Genomic DNA, 24,505 nt, shown 5'->3' on the forward strand with positions numbered 1-24,505 from the left:
GGTCCGTTTTCTACAAGCCTGAATCACTGGATCTTGGGTTACATCATGAAGGACAGTATGTAGTTATAATTGTCCCCACTCCACTCTGCAGATGTGTAGACCACACAGGCACACACACACACACTGGGGCGGGCCTTGTGGCTCACACAGCCTTTGAATTCAGCTGGCGCTTTGCCCCCACCACCATCACTTCATTGCTCTTATGTGCACGTGACCAGGCTGTGCATCTAAATTTGGCACATTTCAAGGTCAAGTGATGCAGCCAACAGACTCTGAACCACTGCCCATTCATCCGTCGACAAAAAAACAAAAAACAAAAAACAAATACAAAAAACAAAAACCAAAAAATCTGTGCAAACACACCGCCTGTGCTCACTCTGCGTTTGTAAATCTTCATCCCAGAATATCCCTGACTGTTTCACTGAATGCTCACAGAAGGAAGAGGAAAAAAAAGTGAGTGTGTGGTTCCTCCATGCCCTCCATGCTCCCCCAGCCCTTCCTTTTCACGCACACTCGGGCAAGCTATAAAGGTGGAGGCTGAGTTTCACCTTCCACTGGCTCACACAGGCAAAGAGTCTGAAGCACCTCCCAAATGGACATCGAGTAAAAACTACCAGTTTTCCAAAATCTGTAATTATGTATTTACACAACGTACATAATCCTGTATGTATTTACATTCGATTACAGATTATCAAGTAAGTGACACAATATTGCGGTGTTAATGAGATGAAATAGGGAAAATACCACCGACTGAAGCCATTTTTTTTTTTTTATCTACAAAGCAGGGCCTGGCAGGGCAGGTTCCAACACTGACCTGGCATGTCCTTCAACACTGCTTGGGGACATTTGCATGACAGATGGGAAGGTGGTTCAGTCCACCCTGGCTAAGTCTTTGACCATGATGCCAGTGTTGGCACCAAGAAGAGTGGTTTGGCTATCTGAGCATCTGCTTCTAAGCTGGAATCCCCCAGCCCACAGCGGCGTGGGGCTGCCATCCAACAGGCTTTGCACCTCTCGTAGCAGGAACTGAACCTGATGCAAACCCAAGAGCTGGGAATAATCCATCCACTTCCCAGGGTGATACACAGAAACCCTGAGCCATCTTTTCTCCCAGAATACCTATTTACATAAGTAGCATACATCAATATTTATTTATTTACAGACCATTACAGTTTATTGTACTGGTTACCAAAAGCAGACAACGTTTTGCTTTTCAGGAAAAAAAATAAAAAAGAACCAAAACAAAGTCCAAAAATAAACATTAAAGTAGCATTTTCTGAGAATATATGAAATTTTTAGTTTTTGTGCAATTCTTTTTTATTCTTCTGGGCTGATTTTCTGAAACCTCTACTACTTTATGATTATTATTGGCTGTTTCCTAGAACCAGTTTCTTCAGATATTACGGCTATGACGTCCTACCAACCTAATTCTTTCCTGTGGCCAAATGTTGACTCTTCATCAGCAAAAAAATAAAATAAATGCTTTTGGATAAATAGAAATCTGAGTATGTATACATTTTAGCAGCAAAGTGTTAAATAACAAATAAAAACACTGCTCAAAATTCACAGCAGCTCCTGTTTAGAAAGTGAAAGGGGGGATCCAAAGAACACACACACACAAGGAGTATGTTCCGATCCTTATCCTGCTGTTTCACAGAGCGTCTGGCTCCTCTCTCTGTGACATCTCTCAGTTCCAAATACAAGCTCCTCCCTAATGCTCATCAGCACGGAGCACCATCACATGTTCCAGCCTGGCCCGTAAGAAGGCTATGCGGATTTGCCCAGGACAGGAAGGCAGGCATTTCTAGACCACAACAGCTATCACTTGCCAGAGACATGCTTTCGTTTCCCATCGAGAATGTGCACCCAAGCAAAACAAAGCCAGAATATTGCATCTTAAAATTAGCTGCACAAACTCAAACATATTTTTTAGCTGTCACTTTCAATTTCCCCACAGTAACTGGCTAGAAAGTGAGAATGTGTTATAAATTTCTTTTCTTAAATATTGCTTCAAGAATTTGGCTCTTTTCACCTTAGTATATTGTGAGAGAGAAATGGTCTCCCTTACACAATGGGAGAATTTTGGCTATCAAATGAATATGTATTCTTAAGCTTTTCAGCATATAATGTTAATAAAAGGTTTTGTAAACAGTGTCCTACTTAGTACCTACTTCTCTGAGCACTGCTGAAGACCGATTCAGAAATAAAGCACAGACAACGAGTATAGTACCCCTCTCATGTCATTACTGATAAAGATTTATTAGTTTCATGTTGCCAGCTTTACTTGAAGGGTACTAGCCCCATGTAATTATGACAGTTCACACCAAATGCAACCTCCATAAAAGATGTTATAGTGAGCCCTAGGGTCCATGTATAATATAGCCAAGACACAAATAAAACGTTTACAAGAATGATCCTGTTCATCTGATTTTTGCCTCAGGAAAAGAAAATGAAGAGAAGAAACGAAGAGGAGGAGGAGGGGCTATGTAATCAGCTCTTCCTCTCCCTTGGGAACTTTTAATCAGTGCCATGTTTGATGTTAGCCCTGTTGTCACGGAAGTGGGCTGAAATTTAAAAAGCATAGTCATTGCTTAGCTTTGGTACACTCTGCAATAGATTAAAACAAGTAAGACATACACCAACCCTCATATGTTCCAACCGCCCAGTTACACTGAGAGACTTGAGTTACGAGAGAGGAAAATTACAGACACGAAATGAAGGGTTGAAACCCAGTTTATCTTTAATCCTCTGGGATAAGCTATGAAACAAGCAGTCTGAAGAGTGAATCCTCAGTGTCATGAGCAATGTGCAGAAGTTTACAATAATATGGGCACAAAATAGATTGTCGCCTTTAGTACATTAGGGCCATTAGAATTTCTCGTATACCTACTTGCATGAAGTTACCACAGGTTCATAGCAGACTTTGCCATTTAATGCCTACAGAGCCTAAAGCTTCCAAAATGCCTATCTGGCCTGTACATATTTCATTAAAAATAAACTCTATATAATAAATAAATATATAAAATAAATAAAATGTTGCCTTTGGAATTTCTATAAATAAATTTAACCTTTTTTTCTTTTTTTCCTGTTTTTCTCTTTTTCTTTTCTTTTTTCTCTCTTTTTTACTTTTAAACTAAGAGGTCTTTGCTTTAAATTCACTGGGCTATGATACCAGCGAGAATGAACTGATAGTCTTTTTAAGTGAGACTGCTCTCTCCACGCCTGTGGAAAGGCAGTGTTCCCTTGAGCAGGCCACCAGCCAAAAATCCTGATGAGTTGAAGTATGGCAGCTGTGCTGATATAGGATGAAGTTCAACTGATCAAAAATTTAAAAGCGTGTCTATTTCCCAGCATGCATCGGGCCGTTGTCCTCGTGGCGCGCTGCAGTCCCCCTCCACTCACTGCTGCGCTCGCACCCTCTCCCGCAGCCTCTCCCCTGCTTTCGCAATAAATCAAGCAAGTGGCCCTAGGCAGCCCTCCAGGAGGACCAGCCAGTAAGTGCAGAGCAAATTGGCAAGTCCTCATCCAAGCTTCCATCATACATATGCATGCGACAAAGTTTGGCAACAGTGGAGCTGAGGTGACGGCACTGCTAATCAATAAGAACCCACCGCATGAAAGCATTTATAGTGGTTATGTTTTAAGGGCTCAAGTGAAGACACTGTCTTTGTCAACTTTGGCTTAGAATATCCTTATATAGTTCAGGTACTTTGTCAGGGTCCACTGGTCTAGGTAAAAAATGTGTAAATTTCTGGTGCCGTTTAGTCCTGGTCCCTTCTCTTGGAGTCCCATCTTTATTTAATGCAACATAGTATCTCCTTCCGGTGTCCACATGTTTATACAGGTTGGAAGAGTAGGTGTTGTACCAGTTCTCTTCAAACTGTTCTCTGAACACACACTCCTGTGTTAGTTTTTCCTGTTAAAAAAAGAAGAAGAAAGGAAATAAATACCTTGCAAAATATAGCTGCCTCCTTAAAAAGCAATATTCCCCATTGTTACGCACAAGTTGAATCTTTGGACCAGAATAGTCTTAAACTATTTTTTTCAAATTTTGGAACATTTGCATTTGCATAGTCAGATACCTAGGATATGGGACACATATCTAAACACAAAATTCACTTATGTTTCATATATACCGTCTACGAATAGCCTGAAGGTAATCTTTCATCATATGTTTTCATTAAAATACTCATAATATGGAATTTTCCACTTGTGACATCATGTTACTGCTGAAAAAAATGTTTAAATATGGGGACATTTCACAGTTCAGAATTCCAAATCAAGGATGTTTGAGCCACATAAGCCTAGTAAAATCTTTTTTTTTTTACTTTAAACTTTATTATTTAAAAAAAAAATGTTGCAAGCAAAAAAAAAAAAGTCAGACATGGAAATTAACAATAACCAAGAACTGATTCTTCCTTCTGTAGAGTTAGGATGTGTAGTCAGAATGGAAGCTCTGAGGCTTCACACTGGATTCTTCACTTTCACTATCAAATAAATTTTACGTACTTATCCACCACTGAAAATGAAAACAAAAATCCATCTTTAACTACTTCAATGCACTTTGCAAAACTGTTTAATTCTATCTAGTTAATGACATCCGACTTTCTTATTTAAGATAGTTAAAGCACAAAAGATTCTAAACAATTTGAGGGATAAGAAAAAATAATGATCTTTTTTAGATAATATTCATTGGTTTTTCCATGATTTAGCTGTGCAAAGTAGAAATATCAAGGATAAAATCAAGAAAACGGCAGCACCTTGATGAATACAAAATTTATCGTAAGAAACAATCTGCTGACGAGGACCAGATACTTTTAATGTCTTCCACAGCCAGTCACTATACCCAAAGGACAATTGGTCCACTGGCCATTCTCATTTCCCCAGAACATTTGGATGGTGACCTCTCTGGGAGGCATTCGCCCATGTGGAGGCTCTAAGAAGCATCTCACTGTTAAACAGATGTTTATACAGTGCTTGTGACATCTGCCCTGTTGGAAGTGAGTGACTCCTGGGAGTGGCCTGTAGCATGTCTCACAGTCTAAAGCCTTCACACTGGATAGAACCTCAGGAGGCACACACTCACCTTAGGCACGTCTTTAACCTGTGGGTTATGTAAGCCTCTTCCCTTTAAAATTCTGACCTCAAATTTCACAAAGTAGAGATTTTTCAAGTCCCTGGGAATGCTGGCAGTGGCAGCGAACATCTATAATCCAGGCACTTACTTGGTAGGCAAAGGCCAAAGGATCTCTGAGTTCAAATCCAGCCTGGTCTACAGAGTAAGTTCAAGGACAACCAGGGATACACAGAGAAACCCTGTCTTGGAAATCAATCAATCAAACAAACAAACAAACAAAATCCAATTTCTGGGAGAATTCTAAAGCAGACCATTCTCAGTGCAGGTCTTCAGATGTCCATTGCACCTCTGTATACCCAAAGGATTGGCTTCAAGAGATCTCACCAAAATCTGCGGATGTTCAAATCCCCTTGCATAAGAGTGGTGTGCTTGCATAGAACCTCTCACATCTCCTACAGACTCTATCTCTAGATAACTAATGATACCCAATACTGAGTAACAACAGCATGAGTAACCGTGCAGGGCCATTGAGGACGCATTTTCGTATCCATGGGATGTGGTCCTATGTGATATGATGCAACTGAATGTGCCGGTCACAAAGAGAATTGATAACTGTAAAGGTCTCCAAACGTGCAACACCAAAACTAATTCAAACTCAAATTCAAAATGAGCACAAGGTGCTTCTGGCAGCATGTTCCCACATGACGTCACAGGACCTCACTACAGCCTCGCTCTGAACAACACACAATGCTGTCAGCCACACTGGGCCAACCAGCACCGCCCAAAGCACCTTGGCTCAGACTGGAGACTCTTAAATCCGATGAACTGTAATGTTTTCACCATGCATAAAAACTTTTCTACTCTTGTAAAAACAAAACCACTTAATTATGAGAAACAAAAACTTTAATATTTTCCACTTTAACATGTAAGTTTTTCAAATTAGAACATCTTGGGATCGTATTACGTCAGAATGTTTGATTTTAAAAATTATTTATTTGAGTTCCATAAAGCCTGAGTTGCTGACTTCTGTTTTATTAAAAAATACATTTTGGGTTAAGATTAAAATAGAATTTCCAACAATTTCTAAAACAATCTAAACACATTTTTGACGTTTTGTACTGTGTATTTATATTAAGCAATGTCCTTAGTACTGATGCTTATAAAATCAGAATCTTGATCACCTCTGGAAAGCACTGAAAGTGGTCTCTATCTGGGCATCCAACACTCCACCAAGGAAAAGTCTGTGTAAATGTAAATGAGCACAGCACACCCACCCCGTGAGCACACCCAGCCCATGGGCACACCCACCCCATCAGCATGCAAGTTGATTTCATCTTTACATAGAGGCCAAAGAACTCTTTGTGATGCATTATTAGCAAGTGTTTGATTTGTGTACCTAATGTGCATACACACACACACACACAAGCACAAAGCATTCATGAGTGGGAAAGGTTGAAAGCCCTGGTTTAGGGAATAAAGACAACAGTAATGTGTGTGTTAGGTTTTCAACCCACGGAGAGCTGGATCTGCACATGTACATCCTGTGAGTCAGAAAGGAGAGCCGTAATGCTTCTGTCTTGACTGAGGGAGTATTTCCAAACACAATAAAGTAAAATCAAATCTTCTAGCCCACTGATTCTTGGATTAAATAGAAGCACCCCCTTATTTCAGAGATGGCAAGAGGAAAGCTAGTCTCAATTATACATTCCCATTGCAAGACAATCTATCTGTCTTCTTAAATATCCTCCCTTCCCTTCCTCTCTCTGAGTTCCATAAAAGGCACAGTCCCTTCTGCCCTCACAGTGTGGAGATCATGCAGCCATGGCCAGAAATGACACACCCAGCACATTCCCCTCCACAAACACACTCTGGGCTTAAGTGTGTAGCTGAGGCTACTCCTGGTCGGGAGGAAAGACAACTTTCTACCTCTAGTTTTATGACTGCTCAGTTGAAACCTTTAAAATCAATACCTTTCTAGCTAGCTATTTTAAAACCAAAATCTAAGAGAGCTCTTAAATCCCTTCTGCTGGGCACCTGCTGGTTGCTGTCCAAATGGGAAAGTTTATGAAATCAGGAAACATGATGCTGGCTAGACTCTGCTCCAGATGCAAAACTATCGTTGAGAACATTGATGGTGACACCTCAGACTCTCCTGATAGCTGTCCCTGACTGCCACACTCACCAAATTGGCAGATTTAGGCAAGAAGAAAATCACCAAGAGGCCAAAGATGAAGCCTTCATGAAAGAGTGTAGCTACAATCACTTCATGCCTGCAAAGTACCCTGTGAATATCCCCTTGGATGAAATGGTCGTCACAAGGATGTCTTCAGACTCAGCTCTGAAACACAGACAAGGCCAGGCAGGAAGCCAAGGTCAGTTCCATGCAGGGGTACGGAATGAGCAGGAGCACATGGTTCCTCCAGAGCTTAATCCAGGCATATTTTTGTTTCCATCATTACAAATAGGAAAAGGTGACTTTTCAAATGATTGCTTTGCTCTTGTCCACTCGGTGCCTTGAATATGTAAAAAATAAATAAATCAGGCCCACAGGTTCTGTGGACACGTGTAAAGCTAATGGCAGACTGAAGTTATTTAGAGCATCGTTTACATGAGGTTTAAACCTGTTCCCATAGATGTTTCTAGAGCATTACGCAGAGCTGATCTGCCGGAAGGAATGTGTAGTATCTATGTGATGCTATGACGCTTTACAGAAGAGACCTGAGTGTGAGCATTTGGGTACGTCAAGGGGATCCTAGAACTAATCCTCCACAGATTCTAAGGAACAACTCTCATCAAAAACAGATAAGGTCATTTAATATTCTTCTGTCCCTGTCATTCAGAACTTGAAGGCATACAGCACACTTTACATATCACCAAAATAATACTGATGCCCTTTTATATTCATATATTAAGCGTATGACTTAATACACTAAGTTTATAAAAACCAAATGGAGAGACCCATCTTCTTCTCTCACTGTTAGAAAGCCAAGAGGTTGTTGTGATTGGCATTTCCCGAATGACTAATGATGTTGAACATTTCTTAAGGTGCTCCTCAGCCATCTGAAATTCTTCAGGTGGAAATTCTTTGTTTAGCTCTGTACCCCATTTTTAATAGGGTTGTTTGGCTCTCTGGAGTCTAACTTCTTGAGTTCTTTATATATATTGGATATTAGCTCTCTGTCGGATGTAGGGTTGGTGAAGATCTTTTCCTAATTTGTTGGTTGCCGCAAATCAAAACAACCCTGAGATTTCACCTCACACCAGTCAGAATGGCTAAGATTAAAAACTCAGGAGATCAGAGGCAGGCAGATTTCTGAGTTTGAGGCCAGCCTGGTCTACAGAGTGAGTTCCAGGACAACCAGGGCTACACAGAGAAACCCTGACTCACAAAAGCCAAAAAAAAAAAAAAAAAAAAAAAAAAAAAAAAAAAAACTCAGGAGATAGCAGGTGTTGGCAAGGATGTGGAGAAAGAGGAACACTCCTCCACTGCTGGTAGGATTGCAAGCTGGTACAACCACTCTGGAAATCAGTCTGGTGGTTCCTCAGAAAACTGGGTATGACACTTCTGGAGGAGCCTGCTATACCACTCCTGGGCATATACCCAAAGGATTCCCCAGCATGCAATAAGGACACATGCTCAACTATGTTCATAGCAGCCTTATTTATAATAGCCAGAAGCTGGAAAGAACCCAGATGTCCCTCAGTGGAGGAATGGATACAGAAAATGTGGTATATTTACACAATGGAATACTACTCAGCAATTAAAAACAATGAATTCATAAAATTCTTAGGCAAATGGTTGGAACTGGAAAATATCATCCTAAGTGAGATAACTCATTCACAAAAGAACACACATGGAATACAGTCACAGATAAGTGAATACTAGCCCAGAAGCTCTGAGTACCCAAGACACACTTCACATATCAAATCCTTCCCAAGAAGAAAGGAAGGAGAGGGCCCTGGTCCTGGAAAGGCTTGATGCAGCATTGTAGGGGAATATAAGGACAGAGGAGTGGGAGGGGGTTGATTGGGGAATGGGCGGAGGGAAGAGGGCTTATGGGACTCATGGGGAGGGGGGAACCAGGAAAGGGGAAATCATTTGGAATGTAAACAAAGAATATAGAAAATTTTTAAAAATAAATAAAAACTGTGGGTAGTCTAAGAAAGAAAGAAAGAAAGAAAGAAAGAAAGAAAGAAAGAAAGAAAGAAAGAAAGAAAGAAAGAAAGAAGAAAGAAAGAAAGCCAAGAGGGCAGAATGGAAAGGGACAAAATTTTACAGAATCAATCAACAGTTCAACATAATGCATGCTTTGTCTCATCTCTTGTGGTTCTTAATTTACATTTCTTTGGTGAGGAGGAGGCTCATGCCATAGTCCATGTGTATAGATAAGAAAACAATTTGCATTTTCACCGTCACATATGATGGCCAGTCTTGGTAGCAAGTAGCCCAAGAGCCATCTTTCTTTTTTTTTTTTTTTTTTTTTTGCTTTTGTGAGTCAGGGTTTCTCTGTGTAGCCCTGGCTGTCCTGGAACTCACTCTGTAGACCAGGCTAGCCTCAAACTCAGAAATCTGCCTGCCTCTGCCTCCCAAGTGCTGGGATTAAGACATCTTCCAATCGCTCTTACTGGCTTCCTTGTAAGTACTCTTCCAAATGGACATAAAGCATCAACAAGGTTTTTGGTGTTGTTTTGGTTTGGTTATTTGGGTTTTGTGATCAAATTCTGGGCCTTGTACATACCAGGCACATGTTCTACCACTAAGCACCCCCAACTCCTCCCCTGCCTCCCCTGCCTCCCCCACCCCACCCTGAGATTTTTAACCAAGTATCACCTCATCAGACAAATTTGTGTCATATAGGTTGAAACATAGGAAAGGAAAAGGAAGGGGTCAGCTGTTCACATCAGGTTCACAGGGACAAAGTGGACGGGACAGTAAGCCTCACGCGCAGCACCTCCCACACCCCACCCGGGCTGCTCCGACTGACCACTGATGTGGACTGAGGACTCTCAGCCTTGCAGGGGCCTGGGGTGCACAACAGAGTGCAATGTTCCACTCTCACTGCTGCCTGTAAATCTAGAAAGAAGGGGTCTCAGGACAATGTAGGCGCTCCTGCCCTGAGGAGCCACCAAAGTCCTTGAGGCAAACTACAAAGGAGTGTGTCCAGTATTCCAGGGTTTACGTCCATCTGGACAGCCATCCCTGCCCAAGCAAGTGAATTCCTGCCTAAAAACAAATGCAGGAAATGTCCTAAACAGTTTTGTTTGTTTGTTATTTATTGATGAAATGGAATAAAAAATAGAACTAGATGCTAAGACTTCAGTTGTAGGAAAAATGGGGTGGACAGGTGGGAAGTACGGATTCAGATTAAGGGTTTTTTCTCTCCACTGGAAATTGCCAAATAAATATTGCAAAATAAATCGTTTTTAAAAAAATACAGAATGTTTTCTCCTTGTTGGGAGGCATATTTCAGGAGCAGTTCCTGCTCTATTTGCCCGTAGGGACACTGGCTACATGGAGGCCTTTCTTATATCACAGACAGACCACAGGAGCATCAGCTGGGAGAGCAGGTTCTCACTCTGGAGTCTCCTCAACTCCCCCCTCACTCACTGAGGAGACATTGACAACCAAGCTTAGGCCAGGTACAGCAACTCTGAACTGAAAATCCAAAATGCGTCTAGTGTCTGAATGTTGGGGACATGGTGCTGGCCTTCATGAAGTTTCCAACTTCAGAGTGTTTCCTGTCTTTTCATTAGGAATCTTCAACTCTACAACTCTACAAATACTCGTAAAACTTTTGTCCAATGCTTACTGTGCATGCTCTGTCTACAGTAAGGACCCTGAGAGTGTGACAACGAAGATGTCATCAGAAAACAGGGCTAAGCTCCAGGAAGCCCTCAGTGACCATGGTGCCCCTGATGTTATGTGAACACCAGGACCTCTCGGGAAGAAAGCAAGTGGGATGCAGCAGGTGCCATTTCCAGTTCCATGTGTGGCCAGGAAGCCCAAAGACGAGCTGAAGGCTTGCCGTCAGGACCACGGCCTCCTGACGTGTGACGGGGAGGACAAGGGTGCCGGACATTTCCAGAAGCCCCACGTAAGCCACCCACCCTTGGAACCTGACTGTTTCTACTTCTCGAGGCACACTGCTGATCCTGGGGCTCCTGAAGCTTTGTTCATGTGGGACATGGGGTGCCACCAACCCCTAGGGCTGTCACCTGCGGCAAGAGCTGGCTGCAGCAGGCTGCGCTCAGGAATGTGCTTCCTTTTGTCTTTTCCACGATGTGTAATTTTAAACACACACTGCTAGTTTTGCAGGCCGAAGAGGAGGAGAGGAAAGTGAAGCAGAGAGCAGTGTGGACAAACTTCTACATGGCCAGAAGACTCTCATCACACATTTTAAAACTATGAAAAATTACTTTAAAAGTAAGGGAAGCAGAGAAGTAGAACTAACATTTGCATAGCTCAGTGGTATGGCTTTCTCTCAAGGGCGTTTAGCACTGTTTATATACACATAACTTTCTGGGGAACCCAGAAAACACAGTGTTTGTTCAACTTTTAAAAGAGCCTAACCCCTCAGACAGCATGTTCCTGGCGGTCAACTCAGAGGTCACACAGCAAAGCGCCCAACAACTTCAGGTAAGTGAGGGAGGTTATGCAGACACTGACTTGTCGAGCCAACCTTGCAACTGCCACACCACTCTGATAAGCAGCTGTCAATCAAAATAAATCAGCTTCCCACACCACATACATAGCACAGATGATCTCTCCCTTGCCCTGAGGATTATGCCGATGGAGATCGCTGTTTAAGGCAGACTAGCAAGATTTACAGGCCATGTCTTTATAACTACTTAGCTGAAACAAATGTTTTAAGTTATATATTTCTATTCCAAAAAAAAAGTATCTTTAATTAAAAATAGACAAACACAAATTGGAAAAATAGAAAAAAATGTATTAACCTGTCTTTTTACATGTGTGCAGAAGGGGAGTGTGAGCCTTCAAATAAACTGTACACTTTTTAGAATTATAGAACGCAGATGTTTTAAAACTCACCACATGTTTCCAATGCAGACAGTTTATAGAGTATTCCACTATAAAGTGATCAATTCTTGTTTTATTGTATTTCCATGTTTTAAATTTTTTTTAGATTATTTAACTATAGCTGTTTATGGCATACCTATCTTTGAACTATTGGATTTTATCACTAGACTTGGGTGGAGAATGTGGATTTAATTCAAAAGTCTACTAAAGTCTATGCTTTGGAACAAAATCTGGTGAATGTTAGCAGCTATGGAAACCTCTTTTCATTTCATGTCATCAAATTCTGAGCAATGGGAAAAACTAAAATTAAAACTTCAAAACCTTTGCCATTCCTGTTTAAAGCAGAGTATGAGATAATATAGTAAGATTCCAGTACAGCCCAGAGGATGCCCAAGCAGACATTAGGATACAGACTCATCGAGACACTAACTTAAAATATTAAACAATGTGGAAATAGATAACCCACATAGGAATTATTATACTCAATTTGAATCTATGCCCTTTTTATAAAAAAGAAAGAAATCAGAGCTGCTACAACATTTGAAACAGAATAATGGTTCTTGTTGCAAATATGCAGACTTATGCTATTTCAAAACATGATTTCCCCACAAATGTATGGCAGGCCTTAACCACACTATGTAAATTACTCCATTCAACTCCAGGGTCACTTAAACAGCGGCTGCTACAGCTAGAAACTGCAGAGCAGGGAAACTGCATGACAATGACTTAATTGCAAAGCTCCTGAATGGTTCCGGAGTTAATGACTCTGCTGTAGTCATTCATTCTCATATCTAATGTTTGTTACAGTCGAGGTATTTAAACCTCCCTTAACCACAATGACTCTTTCTCATTAATAATACAGCAGTAAAGCCTTAATGGGAGCTGTTGCAAGGACCAGGGTGATTAAATATAATGACTAAAGGACCATTAATAAGAAGCCAGGTCTTTTAACTGCTCTCTCCTGGGAGAAGTCCCCAAGGAGATAGAAAAGGAGTGGAAGGGCACCTTGTCTTCTGTTGTCAGCTGCTCTGGCTCAGACCCCACCCCTATGTGCCCACAACATGCCTCACCTTAAATCCTGTTTCTCAAAACCTCTGTAAATTCCCCACCATTCTGGATAGATCTGCCTGGATTTCATATTCTTGACATCTTTATTACCTCTGGAATTAAGGGGAAAATGGAGTTGGTTGCATCCAGGTCAATATGAACAGGCAAGTTTTCCCTTTGCCTTATCTAAATATATCAGGAATATATGGGGAAGGGGATGAGGGGAGACTGCTGGCCAATCAGTGAACGTCACAGCTAGGCAGGAGGAAAGCTGCAGGCAGTCTGTAGTCAGAGTCCACACATCCTTGCCAAAGGGAAAGCGCTCGGCACTTCACCAGAAGCAAAGATATACATCTGAAATCAACGTGTTTAACCTGACTTAAACATCACACAATAGCACGCACAAAGCCCCAGGCTAAACATCATTAACACGAAAAATTAAATGAAATAAAATAGATAATACACCATATACTCACAGTACCCTCTAAATATGTACAATTTTTATATTCTTAAGTATTGATCAAAACATACATGTAAGCCCGACACAGTGGTTTTACATCTCCGACAGTTACTTGAGAAACTGAGGTGAAGGTATAACTTATGCCCAGTGGTTCTAGGTCTGCTTGGACAGTACAGTGAGATTCTCATCTCAACACATTTAATTAATATTTAATTAAGTAATAAATGTAAACATAACTTTATATGTCTTCGAGTATTTTTAGTTCTATAAAATATATATGGAATTGACAATGACCATAGTCTCTGCATTCTTCCCTAAAAGAAAAAAACAGGAAACGGAAACAAAAGCTTGCCCTTTCCAGAGAAGCAGGCACAAAGTCTCACCCTAACTAAGAAACTCTCTGCCATTGGTACCTGCTGGGAGAGGGCAACCCTTTCCTCCAATGGCTTTGACACTGGGTGTTGGTGTTTTGTCTAAGCTCCACCCCACACCTACCTGGCAATAGCCAGGTAGGCCCCGCCCCAGAGATCTGGCCCACTATAAGAGGGGCTACTTGCTCCTCTTCTCCCTCTTTGCTCTCTGCTCTCCCACACTCTCTCACCTCTCTGCCCCTTCACATACTCTCACCTCTCTGGCCCTTGGGCTCTCCCCACCCCTCCACGTGGTCATGGCCGGCCTCCACTCCTCTTCTCTTCTCTTCTCTTCTCTTCTCTTCTCTTCTCTTCTCTTCTCTTCTCTTCTCTTCTCTTCTCTTCTCTCTCTCTCTCCCTCTCTCTCTCTCTCTCCCTTTCTCTACCACTAACTCCCATCCCCTACTCTGAATAAACTCTATTCTATACTATGCCTGTGTGTGTGTGGTCCCTCAGGGGCAGAGGTGCCCAGGCAATGGCCTGCCTGGGTACCCCCTCCCCACCACCGCCATGTCACACTCCCTTAACCCCCAATCCTCTCCTTTTAAGCCCCCTTCACTGGGTATAGAAATCACACCCCAGGGCAGGCCCCATGTCCTTAAGTAGTTTTCCAATGCAAAACAGACTCCATGATTTTTTGAGGTTTTTTTTTTTTTCTTTTTTGCCATGGTTTGGTGGGTTTGTTTGTTCGTTAGTTTGTTTGTTTATCTTGTAGGGTGCTGTTTTGCTTTGCTTCCTTTTTCTGGGAGGAGTTAAGAGAGAAAGATATAAGGGGAAAGGGAAAGAATATCATCAAAATATATTTTATAAAAAAATTAAAAATATAATTTTAAGAAACTAAAACAAAAAAAACCTCCTCAGAATCAAGTTACTTCAGTATTTGGGAAGCAATCAAGGCCCTAGTCTGAATCTGTACAAGCACACACACAGAGAGAGACACATGTATACAGAGAGACTGAATGCACATACACACACACATACACACATCTACCATGTGTCATGCTTATCTGACATGTGGCAATAAATAAACTGCCAAGGGCAGATCTGCTCTGCCAAGCAGCCGAGCAAGCTTGTCTGCCGGGTCTGCCGGGTCCGCTGGTCTTCCTTAGGAGCTGCTTACAGAAGAAAATCTTTGTTTTAGCAAATCGCACAACTCATAAATTTTCTGCACATTTTCAGAGGTATTCCCACAGAGAAAACCTTGCTCCGCATAGAATAGAATACAAATTTAGAAAGTTTGTATTTTGCTTTAGGGAGCATTTGGACAAGTGCTAATGCACAGCTGATGTGAATCGAATTCTTCCACAAACACACCTATTGAAAAAGTTGATCATATTTCCTTTTAGATCTAAGTCAAAAAACAAATCATAGGACACATTTTTCACTGCAGACTACACCTGGTATGAGTAATGACATCATTCAATGACCATTTAAAACACACACAAAAGATATATAAACGCTATAAAGACATCAATGAAATGTTCTTTGGTGGGAACTGAGGACAGATGCCCTTGAAGGGCCAGGTTGAGGGAAAATGAAGAAAAAGAAAGCTAAGCATCTGAGAGGTAAGTGAGGGAAAGAGAGATTCAAAGAGACACCAGATAAAGACAGAGGAATCTGACAACTACTTAGTGTCTGTGATAACCATCAGCTATTTTGCTGGGAGGTGGAATCAAAACATGAAAAATGAAGAGGCTTTCCAAGATAAACAAAGCAGTTTAAAGCCAGCATACGGTTAGCAGAAATAAAGGAAAGGGCTTGAAAGATCAGTGGAGTTGATGACAATGTAAGCCCAAAGATAAATTCTGATGACCTTAAAAATACACAGAATTTCCCCAGGAGAGGCATGCACTTCCCAGAAACATGCACTCCTGAAGCTGACCAACAAGGCTATGATTTATTTCTCTGTAAAGTGGGAACATTGTACAAAGAGATTTCTAAAGTCCTTTTTCTATCAGGACCCCCAGCCCCAATATTAGGGATAGAAGCCAGTGCCTCTCAGATGTAATGCTAGGTGTAAGTCCCATACCCACTGCACTGTACCAAGCCCCGAGAGACCTAAGACCCCAGTGATTGAGTCTTAGGAACACTCAGAATGCTATAACTCTACAGGGACATACTGAATAGGTAACGAAGAGAACTTCCAAGGGGCTGGAAAATAGACAAAGAAACCAAATATAATGTGCTGCCTCAGGTGCCTGTTTTAGGGGAGGGGCAGGAGCCCGGAAGCGCAAGTTGTCTGGAGGACAGTACTGATACTTCCAGAGATGAGCTAAGGGCAGAGAAGGAGGCAGCCCCTTTGTTCTGGGGTTCTCCACATCCCTCAGACTCCCCTTCCACTATCCATCTTCTTCCCTACCCTGGCTTCAAGGAACAGCGCGCCCCTAAAGGAGCTGTCTCCCTGACCGCAACATGGCTTGCCTAAGAGAACTTAAACCCAGGAGAGAGTAAATAGTTAACAATATGTAGACATGTGGTATGGGCACAAGGCAAAGTGGGCTGGTGATGCCAGGGGCCCTGGCCATTCTGTGTTATCTCCAGGGGACTCTTGCAGCACCTCAAACAGTCCTCTTCAGACTAGAAGGGAAGGGAGCCTGTCCCCGGCACTCTTCCTGCTCTAGGATCCCCAACTCCTGGTTCCCACAGACACTTAGTCCAGATTCCTCTGGAACCAACTTCTTCTACCCAGCTCGTTTTGTGACATATAAATGGCCCCTTCCTTTTCTCCCCACTTGCAGGACTGTGTCAGATTCTCATGGGACCCCTCTGTCTTCTACTGTATAACTGAACTTACTTCCAGATTTAACTGGGGCCACCATGACTGACTTAGTCACCCTGATATTCCAAAACCCCAGACATACTGCAGGGTATTCCCTTACACTTCCATATTATAGTTCAGCATTGGAGTCAGGCAGGGCAGGAACCCAGAGACAGGAACTGATAGAGAGGCTATAAAGAAATGTCAGCCACTGGCTTGTTCCTCGTGACTTGCCCGGCCTTCTTTCCTCTTCCTCCTCCTCCTCCTCCTCCTCCTCCTCCTCCTCCTCCTCCTCCTCCTCCTCCTCCTCCTCCTCCTCCTCTTGGTTTCTCCTTCTCTCATACAATACATTCCAACTGCAGTTTCCCCTCCCTCCACCTGTCCTAGTTCACCACCACCACCTCCAGATCCACTGCTCTTTTCCATTCAGAAAAAAAGCATGTCCCCAGGGAAATCAATTGAACATGGCATAACAAGATGCCATAAGACAGGCACAAGCTCTCATATCAAGGATGGGCAGGGCAACCCAGTAGGAGGAAAAGGGTCCCAAGAGCAGGCAAAAGTCAGAGATACCCCTCTCCCACTGTTAAGAGTCCTCAGGAGGCTTTTTAAAAATGTGCTGTGCTGAGCAAGGCAGCTCATGCTTACCATTCCAGCACTCGAGAATCAAGAAGATTGTAGGTGTTTAAAGCCAACCGGTCCCAAGCAAATAAATAAGTAATTTTTAAATAAATTAAAAAGTATTTGATTTTGGTAGTTATTCTGGGTACTACAAGAACCCAGTATATTTACCAACATGTAAATATTAATAATCATGGCAAAGAAAAATACAAAGTAAATGAAATCCCTAATAAAATAAATTCATTAAGTGGGTAAAATAATAACTACATATGAGAATAAACTATTGGCAAGGGAGATGATTCTGATGATAAGTGTGCTTGGCATGCAAGCATGTGGACCTGAGTGAGTCCCCAGCACCCAGGTAAGAGTCAGACATGGCACACGCCTGTAATCCAGCACCCAGGTAAACGCCTGTAATCTAAGCACTGGAAAGACCTGAGGCTTGCTGAATCAATGACATCCAAACTCAACAAGAGATCCTGTCTAAAAAACTAAGATGGAAATAAAAGAAGACAGCAGATTCAAACTCTGGTGTGTGTGTCTGTGTGTGTGTCTGTGTGTGTGTGTATGTGTGTGTGTACACATTAATAAGCTACTTAACATTACTCTTTAAACACTTTTTTTAAAGATCTTTAAACATTGGTGTTATGGCTGACATTAAGTATAATTCAACTAAGTCATGAGTCTTAACTTTAGAATTCAACTTGCAAGAAACACAAGGTATCATGTCTCCCATGCAGTGAGATGCATCCGAGGGCACAGACCCAGGCTCTGTCACATGGGTTTTTGAGGAACACTAGGGAGCAAGTGAGCTGATCAGCGAGGTCAGGGCTAAGCTGGTCACATCACAGGCACTGTTTCCCTCCATGGTCATAACAGTACTACAGCCCTTGTCACAGCCTCAGCTCAGGAGGTTAAGGACAGTGACCAATGGTTAATGGTTGCTAGGACAGTGGAGTCATTTTATCCAGTGATGTAGCCACTAGAAAGAGGCCACGTTCCAGTAAATAACCTCATATTCATGCTCATACAGGTAACCTTATTAAATTCAGGGGATCACATTAAATAAGGGAGTAAGAAGGACATTTGTTAGGAAGAAGAAAGGGTTCAGCAGAGTGGAAGGGTATCAAGAGAGGATGATGGGATAAATATGATCAAATATGTTATATGCTTGCATGAAACTGTCAGAGTGGGTGAATGAATGAATGAATGAATGAATGAATAACAGAACACAACCTATATTTGCAGAACTGGTGAACAGCAGGACTAAGACTCCAAGCCTAAGTCTTCCACTCCTCCATGCTTACTGTCCATGTTCTAAATGCTCATAATGAAAGCAGAGACCAGAATCCCCCATAAAGCACAGCAAATAGCAACCAGTTTGAAAGGTAGAAAGAAAAAGGGGGTACAATGCAGCTTAACATAACCAGAACACAGTATCTGAAACATTGTAACTTGTGTAGGAAAAGAAACAACAGTAGGAATAGGATCTGAAACACTGTAACTTGTGTGGACAATGAAAGAACAGTGGGAAAAGGAAGCAAGGAAGAGAGTGGGAGACAAGAAGGAGGATGAGAGAATGGAGAGAACAGGAGCTTCCTTCCTTCCGGTGGCCAATGCTGCAAGGCAGCCAGGCAGCTTCAGTCACTGTGAACCAATCACATTATGCACCATCAGGAGAGGGATACCCTTGCAGTGACCTTGGCCAGTCTGTTCTTTGAATTGGGTTTCCAGAACTTCTTTTAAAGGAGACACAAACATCAATGGGTATTTTAATGAATATTTTTTTTAAAAAAAACAGATTAAGAGGAAATCAACTGCTGTCTGGATTTTAAGCATTTATAGAAAGAAAAAAGATGACAGCTCTGAGTGTGTCCCTCCCCCTTAATGCCAGAACCTTGCAGGCTGGGGAGTCCTCTGCAGCAAGGGTGTAGAGAAGGCGTGCTCTTTTTTCTCAGCTGGTTGTCACAGTGCCTCTGAGGCACACCAGACCAACAAGCTGACAAATGAGATTTCCTCACAACTTCAAGGTGGTTCCTCCTGGAGGCACAGCAGAGACATGTGGCCCAGCACTTCAGGAGCTACCCCAGGGCAATGGCTCCCACTTGACTCTAGTGGAGCCAGTTTTTTTTCTGAGGCTTTAAGGTAGATGCCTAGATGAACCACAGGATCATAGAGAGGTAACCTTCAAGTAGCCATGATGCTGACAGGGGAAGACCCTCCAAATGTCAACATGGACACCTCTGACATCAGCTGAGTAAGCAGAAAGGAGATGAATCAGGGTATACCTAGCAGTCAATGATTCCAAGCACCACAGCCTCTGCCAGAACACCTGCCTCTCTCCTCACTCTCCTCTGCAAAACTCCTCCTGCAAAATCTCAAGAGCTTTTCTTTTGAATTGTAGGAGAACATTTATTATACCGAATCATGATTCTTTTTGTTTTTATTGCAGTTTTGTTTAGTTGTTTTGTGAGCCTGGGGGCACACATGTGCCCCTGCATAGATGTGGAGGTCAGAGAACAACTCTTGGGAATCAGTTTTCTCCTTCTACCATGAGGCTCCAGGGAGCAAATTCAGTCTGCAAGCCTTCGCGGCAAGTGCCTTTACCAGCTGAGGCATCTCGCCACCCATGTAACTCTCCATTTCCATGTCTGGTTTCTGAACAAAGCTATAGGTTCTCCCTATCACCCACATAATAAAGCGCAAACATGGCCACAATTGTCCATCTGTCCAATGCTCACTGCTCACAGGGGTTAGCATCAGCAAGGTCTCCAGAGCACTGAAGCGGTGCTCCTGGAGGGAACACAGTGAGGCTCCTGTGAGCCTCCAGCAGCTGCACCTTTGTTAATCCGTCCATACATTCTATGTGTGCCTCCATTAGAGGCACTTACTTACCATGCATTGCAGATTCAGGACCATCTGACCCACAGCAACATAACCAAATTCAAGTCTCAAGAAAGCCTCTCTAAAAACAAGTTTGCTTCACAGAACATATCATACACACTCTTTGGGGCTTTTATTAGCACTAGGCAGCCCTTCAGCACTTGCTAAGTATATTTTATGAGGCAAAATTATCAACAAATGGCACAGAATAAAAAAATTCACAACACTAAACAGATGCCCTGGGGAGAGGCCCAGACAAGAAAGCAGGGCTTGACCTTTGACCTCAGCTGGGAATAAATGTGGAAAAGATCCACTGCTTTTCCTTCATCTCTACACATGTTTGTAAATAAGCATGAAAAGGAGACAAATGTAGATTTGAGGGTTATAAGCAAAATTAGCAATTATGCAAATTCCACTGAAGTGGCCGGTGTGAATCAGCTGTGATAGACAATCAATGTTCACTGTTTTGAAAGAAAATCAGAAGAGGGGGTGAGAAAGTGAATCCAGATGTGTGTGGCCGGGCTTCTCCTAAGAGTGAAGGTGTGTGGGTAAACAGAAGTGTGTGAGTGGAAGAGCGGGCAAACTAGCGAGTAAGCAAGCGAGTTAGTGAGTGTGAACAGGAGAAGGAACAGTTGAACTGCAAATGCAGTGGAGAATGAGTGTTGGTGAATAAATGTGCAAGAGAGTAACAGACCGAGCCCTTATTCAGAACCACGCTATCCTATTACATCAAAAACTAAGAAGGCTGTTCTGTGATTCAAGAGCAATAGAAGCAGGTTCCACCTGAAGGGTTTCTGACAAAGAGCTGACTGAGATGGCACTGACAAGCAGTGTCTGGACTTAGAAGGAACATGGGGTAGGAGAAGAAGGAGAACATGGAGGACACAGACTTGTGTCTCTACTGTTGTCACATGACTGTGCATTCCAACTGTATCCCAGTTCACACACTAACTGTGCTTCCCTTGTATACACCAAGACTCGGGACTAGGGGAAGCAGAAGTTAGACAGCAAAGCACAGGAATGAAACAGCTAGTATGTAGACCTGCTGTGTGTTTCAACTGTGTACAGGAACTACTCAGAAACCAGTTCATTTTAAAACCTAGGTGTTGTTGTCAAATGTATTCTTTCAACAAAACTCACTTACAAATGCAATCACTTAAAAAGTTCCCTAACACTTTCTATCCAGAAAAAAATTCTTGCATTCAAATAGTTAGGAACCCCAAACCATCAACTCTTTTAGTTCCAAATGACTACTTAGAAATTAAATTCCAGGAAGAAAGGGAGGAATTGCAGACAGATAGTAAGAGGGAAGGGATGGGAAGGAGAAAGAATGTATTCAGTAATACATGTCTAAGTTTCCTGCATTTCTTTTCATAGCTTAAAAGCTTATCTATTTTCATTGCTGAATTATCATTTTATTGCATTATCTAGATGTACCAGAGTATTCTTAGATTATACCAAAGCTTATTTATGCATTTATCTGCTAAAGTATATCTTAGTTGTTCCTAAGTATGGAAAATTATAAATAGAACTGCTATAAATAAAATGAAAAAGGGAAGAAAGATTTTGAATCTCACTGGAAATGCATTCATCTAATACTTATTAGGTGCCAACTACATTTAAGTCTTTGTTTTAAATATCAGGATTAACTTGGACACTAAAGTAACAAGAGCAATTGACTTCCCAGATCTTGGGTTTAGGCAGTGACAGCTTTATCAAAACCACTTCCCAAAACCATTCTCTTGAGCCTTCCCTAACCAGCATCTGACAGGAAGAGGAGCTTTGAGGATAGGATCAATATAGAACAGGAAATGGCAGTGAAACGGAAGGTAGGTGGAGGCAGGAGGCAGGTCAGGTAGGGAAGAACCCCTGTCCCTGGGGGGCGCTCCTGAGCCCAGAGACAAGCCCTTCCTTAGCCTGTTCCCTGAATCCAGAACCACTGCCCTCCAACCTTTCAGAAGCAGCTCAGGAGTAAATCTGTCTCCTCTGGAGTGTGAGATGGGGGCCTGGGAGTGTGATCCTGGCATGGTAAAGCCTGCATTCAGCCCCTAGCACCACAAACAGGAATAAACAAACAAACTGAAACCCTTCACAACACAGGAGAAACCTCCAGGTCAGGTGCACCAAGTCATCAGCAGCCCAAGATGTCCTGAGCAAGCCTCCGTCAAAATCACTATTCTCCCCTGCTCAATGGCATCAACTTAACTAGAACTAACTCCCAGTGCTACAAGATCCAAAGATGATTTCCCAGTACCTAAAAGCTAGGAGTCTTGCCACAAAAGAAACACATGAGTCAGGATAGATACCAGAAAAACATTTCTTCAAAATCTCATCTGTGGAAGGGATACCACACTCTGCCAGGTGGCTAACTCTGGATAAAATAGTATTTATTCACAAAAAAACAAATGCCCATATTTTTGAGACAGGGTATCATTTAGCCCAAGCCAACCTTTAGCCTCCTTCCACTGGGATTACAGGCAGGTACTGCCACACCTCACCTTTGGAGTGCTAGGGTTGAACCTTGTACATATCTAGCCTTCATTATACATACCTAGCAATAATTGTACCAACGGTGGGCTGTATGTCCCCATGAACAGCCACACCTAACATGTATGTATGTGTGAAATGAGATTTCCTGATTTCCCCCACCTGTCACTTGCTATCTTGTGTGGTCTTAAGGTAGCAATCCATTAAAATCTTACTCCTGTCTCTGACCTAAGAACCCTGAGAACTAAGACAATCTTCCATAGAAATATCCTTAATCAGCTAAGAATTATCACTAAATTTCCTGAAAACTGACCACCTGTTTACGAACCATAAGATAATTCTTTGTCATTCAAATCATCGGCTGAAACACCAGCCATTCCCAGAGCATGTCTGATGTTGGTTGATCATTCAACGAATGAACCTCTCTGTTTCCTTCCTGTGAACTGCGTTTTTTTTTTTTCAAGATTCTGAATGGAACATGTCTAAATATCCCCATCAAAGGAATTTGAAATGAACTACCAGAAAAACGGATCAATAAATTCGGTGGCACCTTGCCATTTGCTAAGCCATTCTGTTCCATGAACACACGACGGTCTGCTTGTTCAAAAGCTGTCCCAGAAGAGCAAGCGTCGAGCAGAGAGACCGCCCAACATGTTCCGCCCCTTCCTTTGGGCCACCTTTCATATCCACAGCGCAGATGCATGGGATGGGAAAATGTCAAGAGACAAGCTCTAGAAGGGCCGTTTCCTCTTCATTTCAGTAAAAATGAAGGAACAGAAAGTAAAGGGAATACACTCAGGCTCCTTGTGCTAAGCTCATAGCCACATAGGTGGGCCTGCATCTGTATGTTTAAGCAACCCCAGAACAAAAACATGCAGGAAAAAGAGCCTTCTATGTACTGATCACATATAGATATTTTCCTAAAACAATAACAGTACAACTATTCCCGTAGTGCTTACATTGTAGTATTTATTACAAGTCATCTAGAAATGGCTTAAAATGAAAATGTATGTAGGTTCCTGTGCAAATCCTATGCCATTTAATATAAAAGGACTGAACATACAAAGATTCTGACATCCAAGGAGGGTCCTGTAACCAATCCCCCATGAAAGGGATAGAGAACTGTATTTGGGTCCAAAATGACCTTCAGTACTAAACGGTGCTCCTTCCCATGACAGAATAAATAGGAAAAGAAAAGGACCTACTTGGTCCTTGGCCTGCCGTGTAGGTTTCTAACAAGGAAACACTACAGAAGGTCACTGGGTCTCAAATGGTAATGGGGAGGGTCAAGATAACTCCACCTCCATAACCTCAAGTGAACAAGCCAGATACCAAGCCATCAGCAAGGCTGAACCAGGGCTGACAAGGACCTACATCATCATAGTGAGAAGACACCACTGAAGTGACATCATCCAGGCATTAAACTACCACATCAATTTGTAGCCTATTGTTCTTATAGGTCTGTATTAACATAAAGATATCTTGGATTTCAGTTGTCAAAGAAGTGTAAGTATAAGGGAATCAGGCCTAGTTCAATGGTTGAATGTACACATAGTAAAAATAAAGCCAATATGGGTTTCTTGGGATCTAAGCTATAGTCATTCCTCAGTACTCCTGAGTCCGCACCTATGGTCAAGCAACCACAGATCAATTTTGTTAAGCCTATATCTGTACAAATTTTTTTTCTTGTCATTCTTCACTAAACACAATACAAATATCATCT

General features: G+C 42.2%; 1 protein-coding gene across 1 annotated transcript in view; it reads right to left on the reverse strand.

Moving 5' to 3' along the window:
- Positions 1-3,148: 3,148 nt before the first annotated feature.
- Positions 3,149-24,505, reverse strand: part of Fgf9 (fibroblast growth factor 9) — a 39,703-nt gene continuing 18,346 nt past the window's right edge. Inside the window, exon 3 of the mRNA XM_052190507.1 lies at positions 3,149-3,916. Within this exon, the coding sequence (XP_052046467.1) occupies positions 3,671-3,916 (246 nt within the window). The 3' untranslated portion in view covers positions 3,149-3,670. The remainder of the gene's footprint in view (positions 3,917-24,505) is intronic.

The sequence above is a fragment of the Apodemus sylvaticus genome, chromosome 8 (assembly GCF_947179515.1).
Source record: "Apodemus sylvaticus chromosome 8, mApoSyl1.1, whole genome shotgun sequence".
Classification (NCBI taxonomy): Eukaryota; Metazoa; Chordata; class Mammalia; order Rodentia; family Muridae; genus Apodemus; species Apodemus sylvaticus.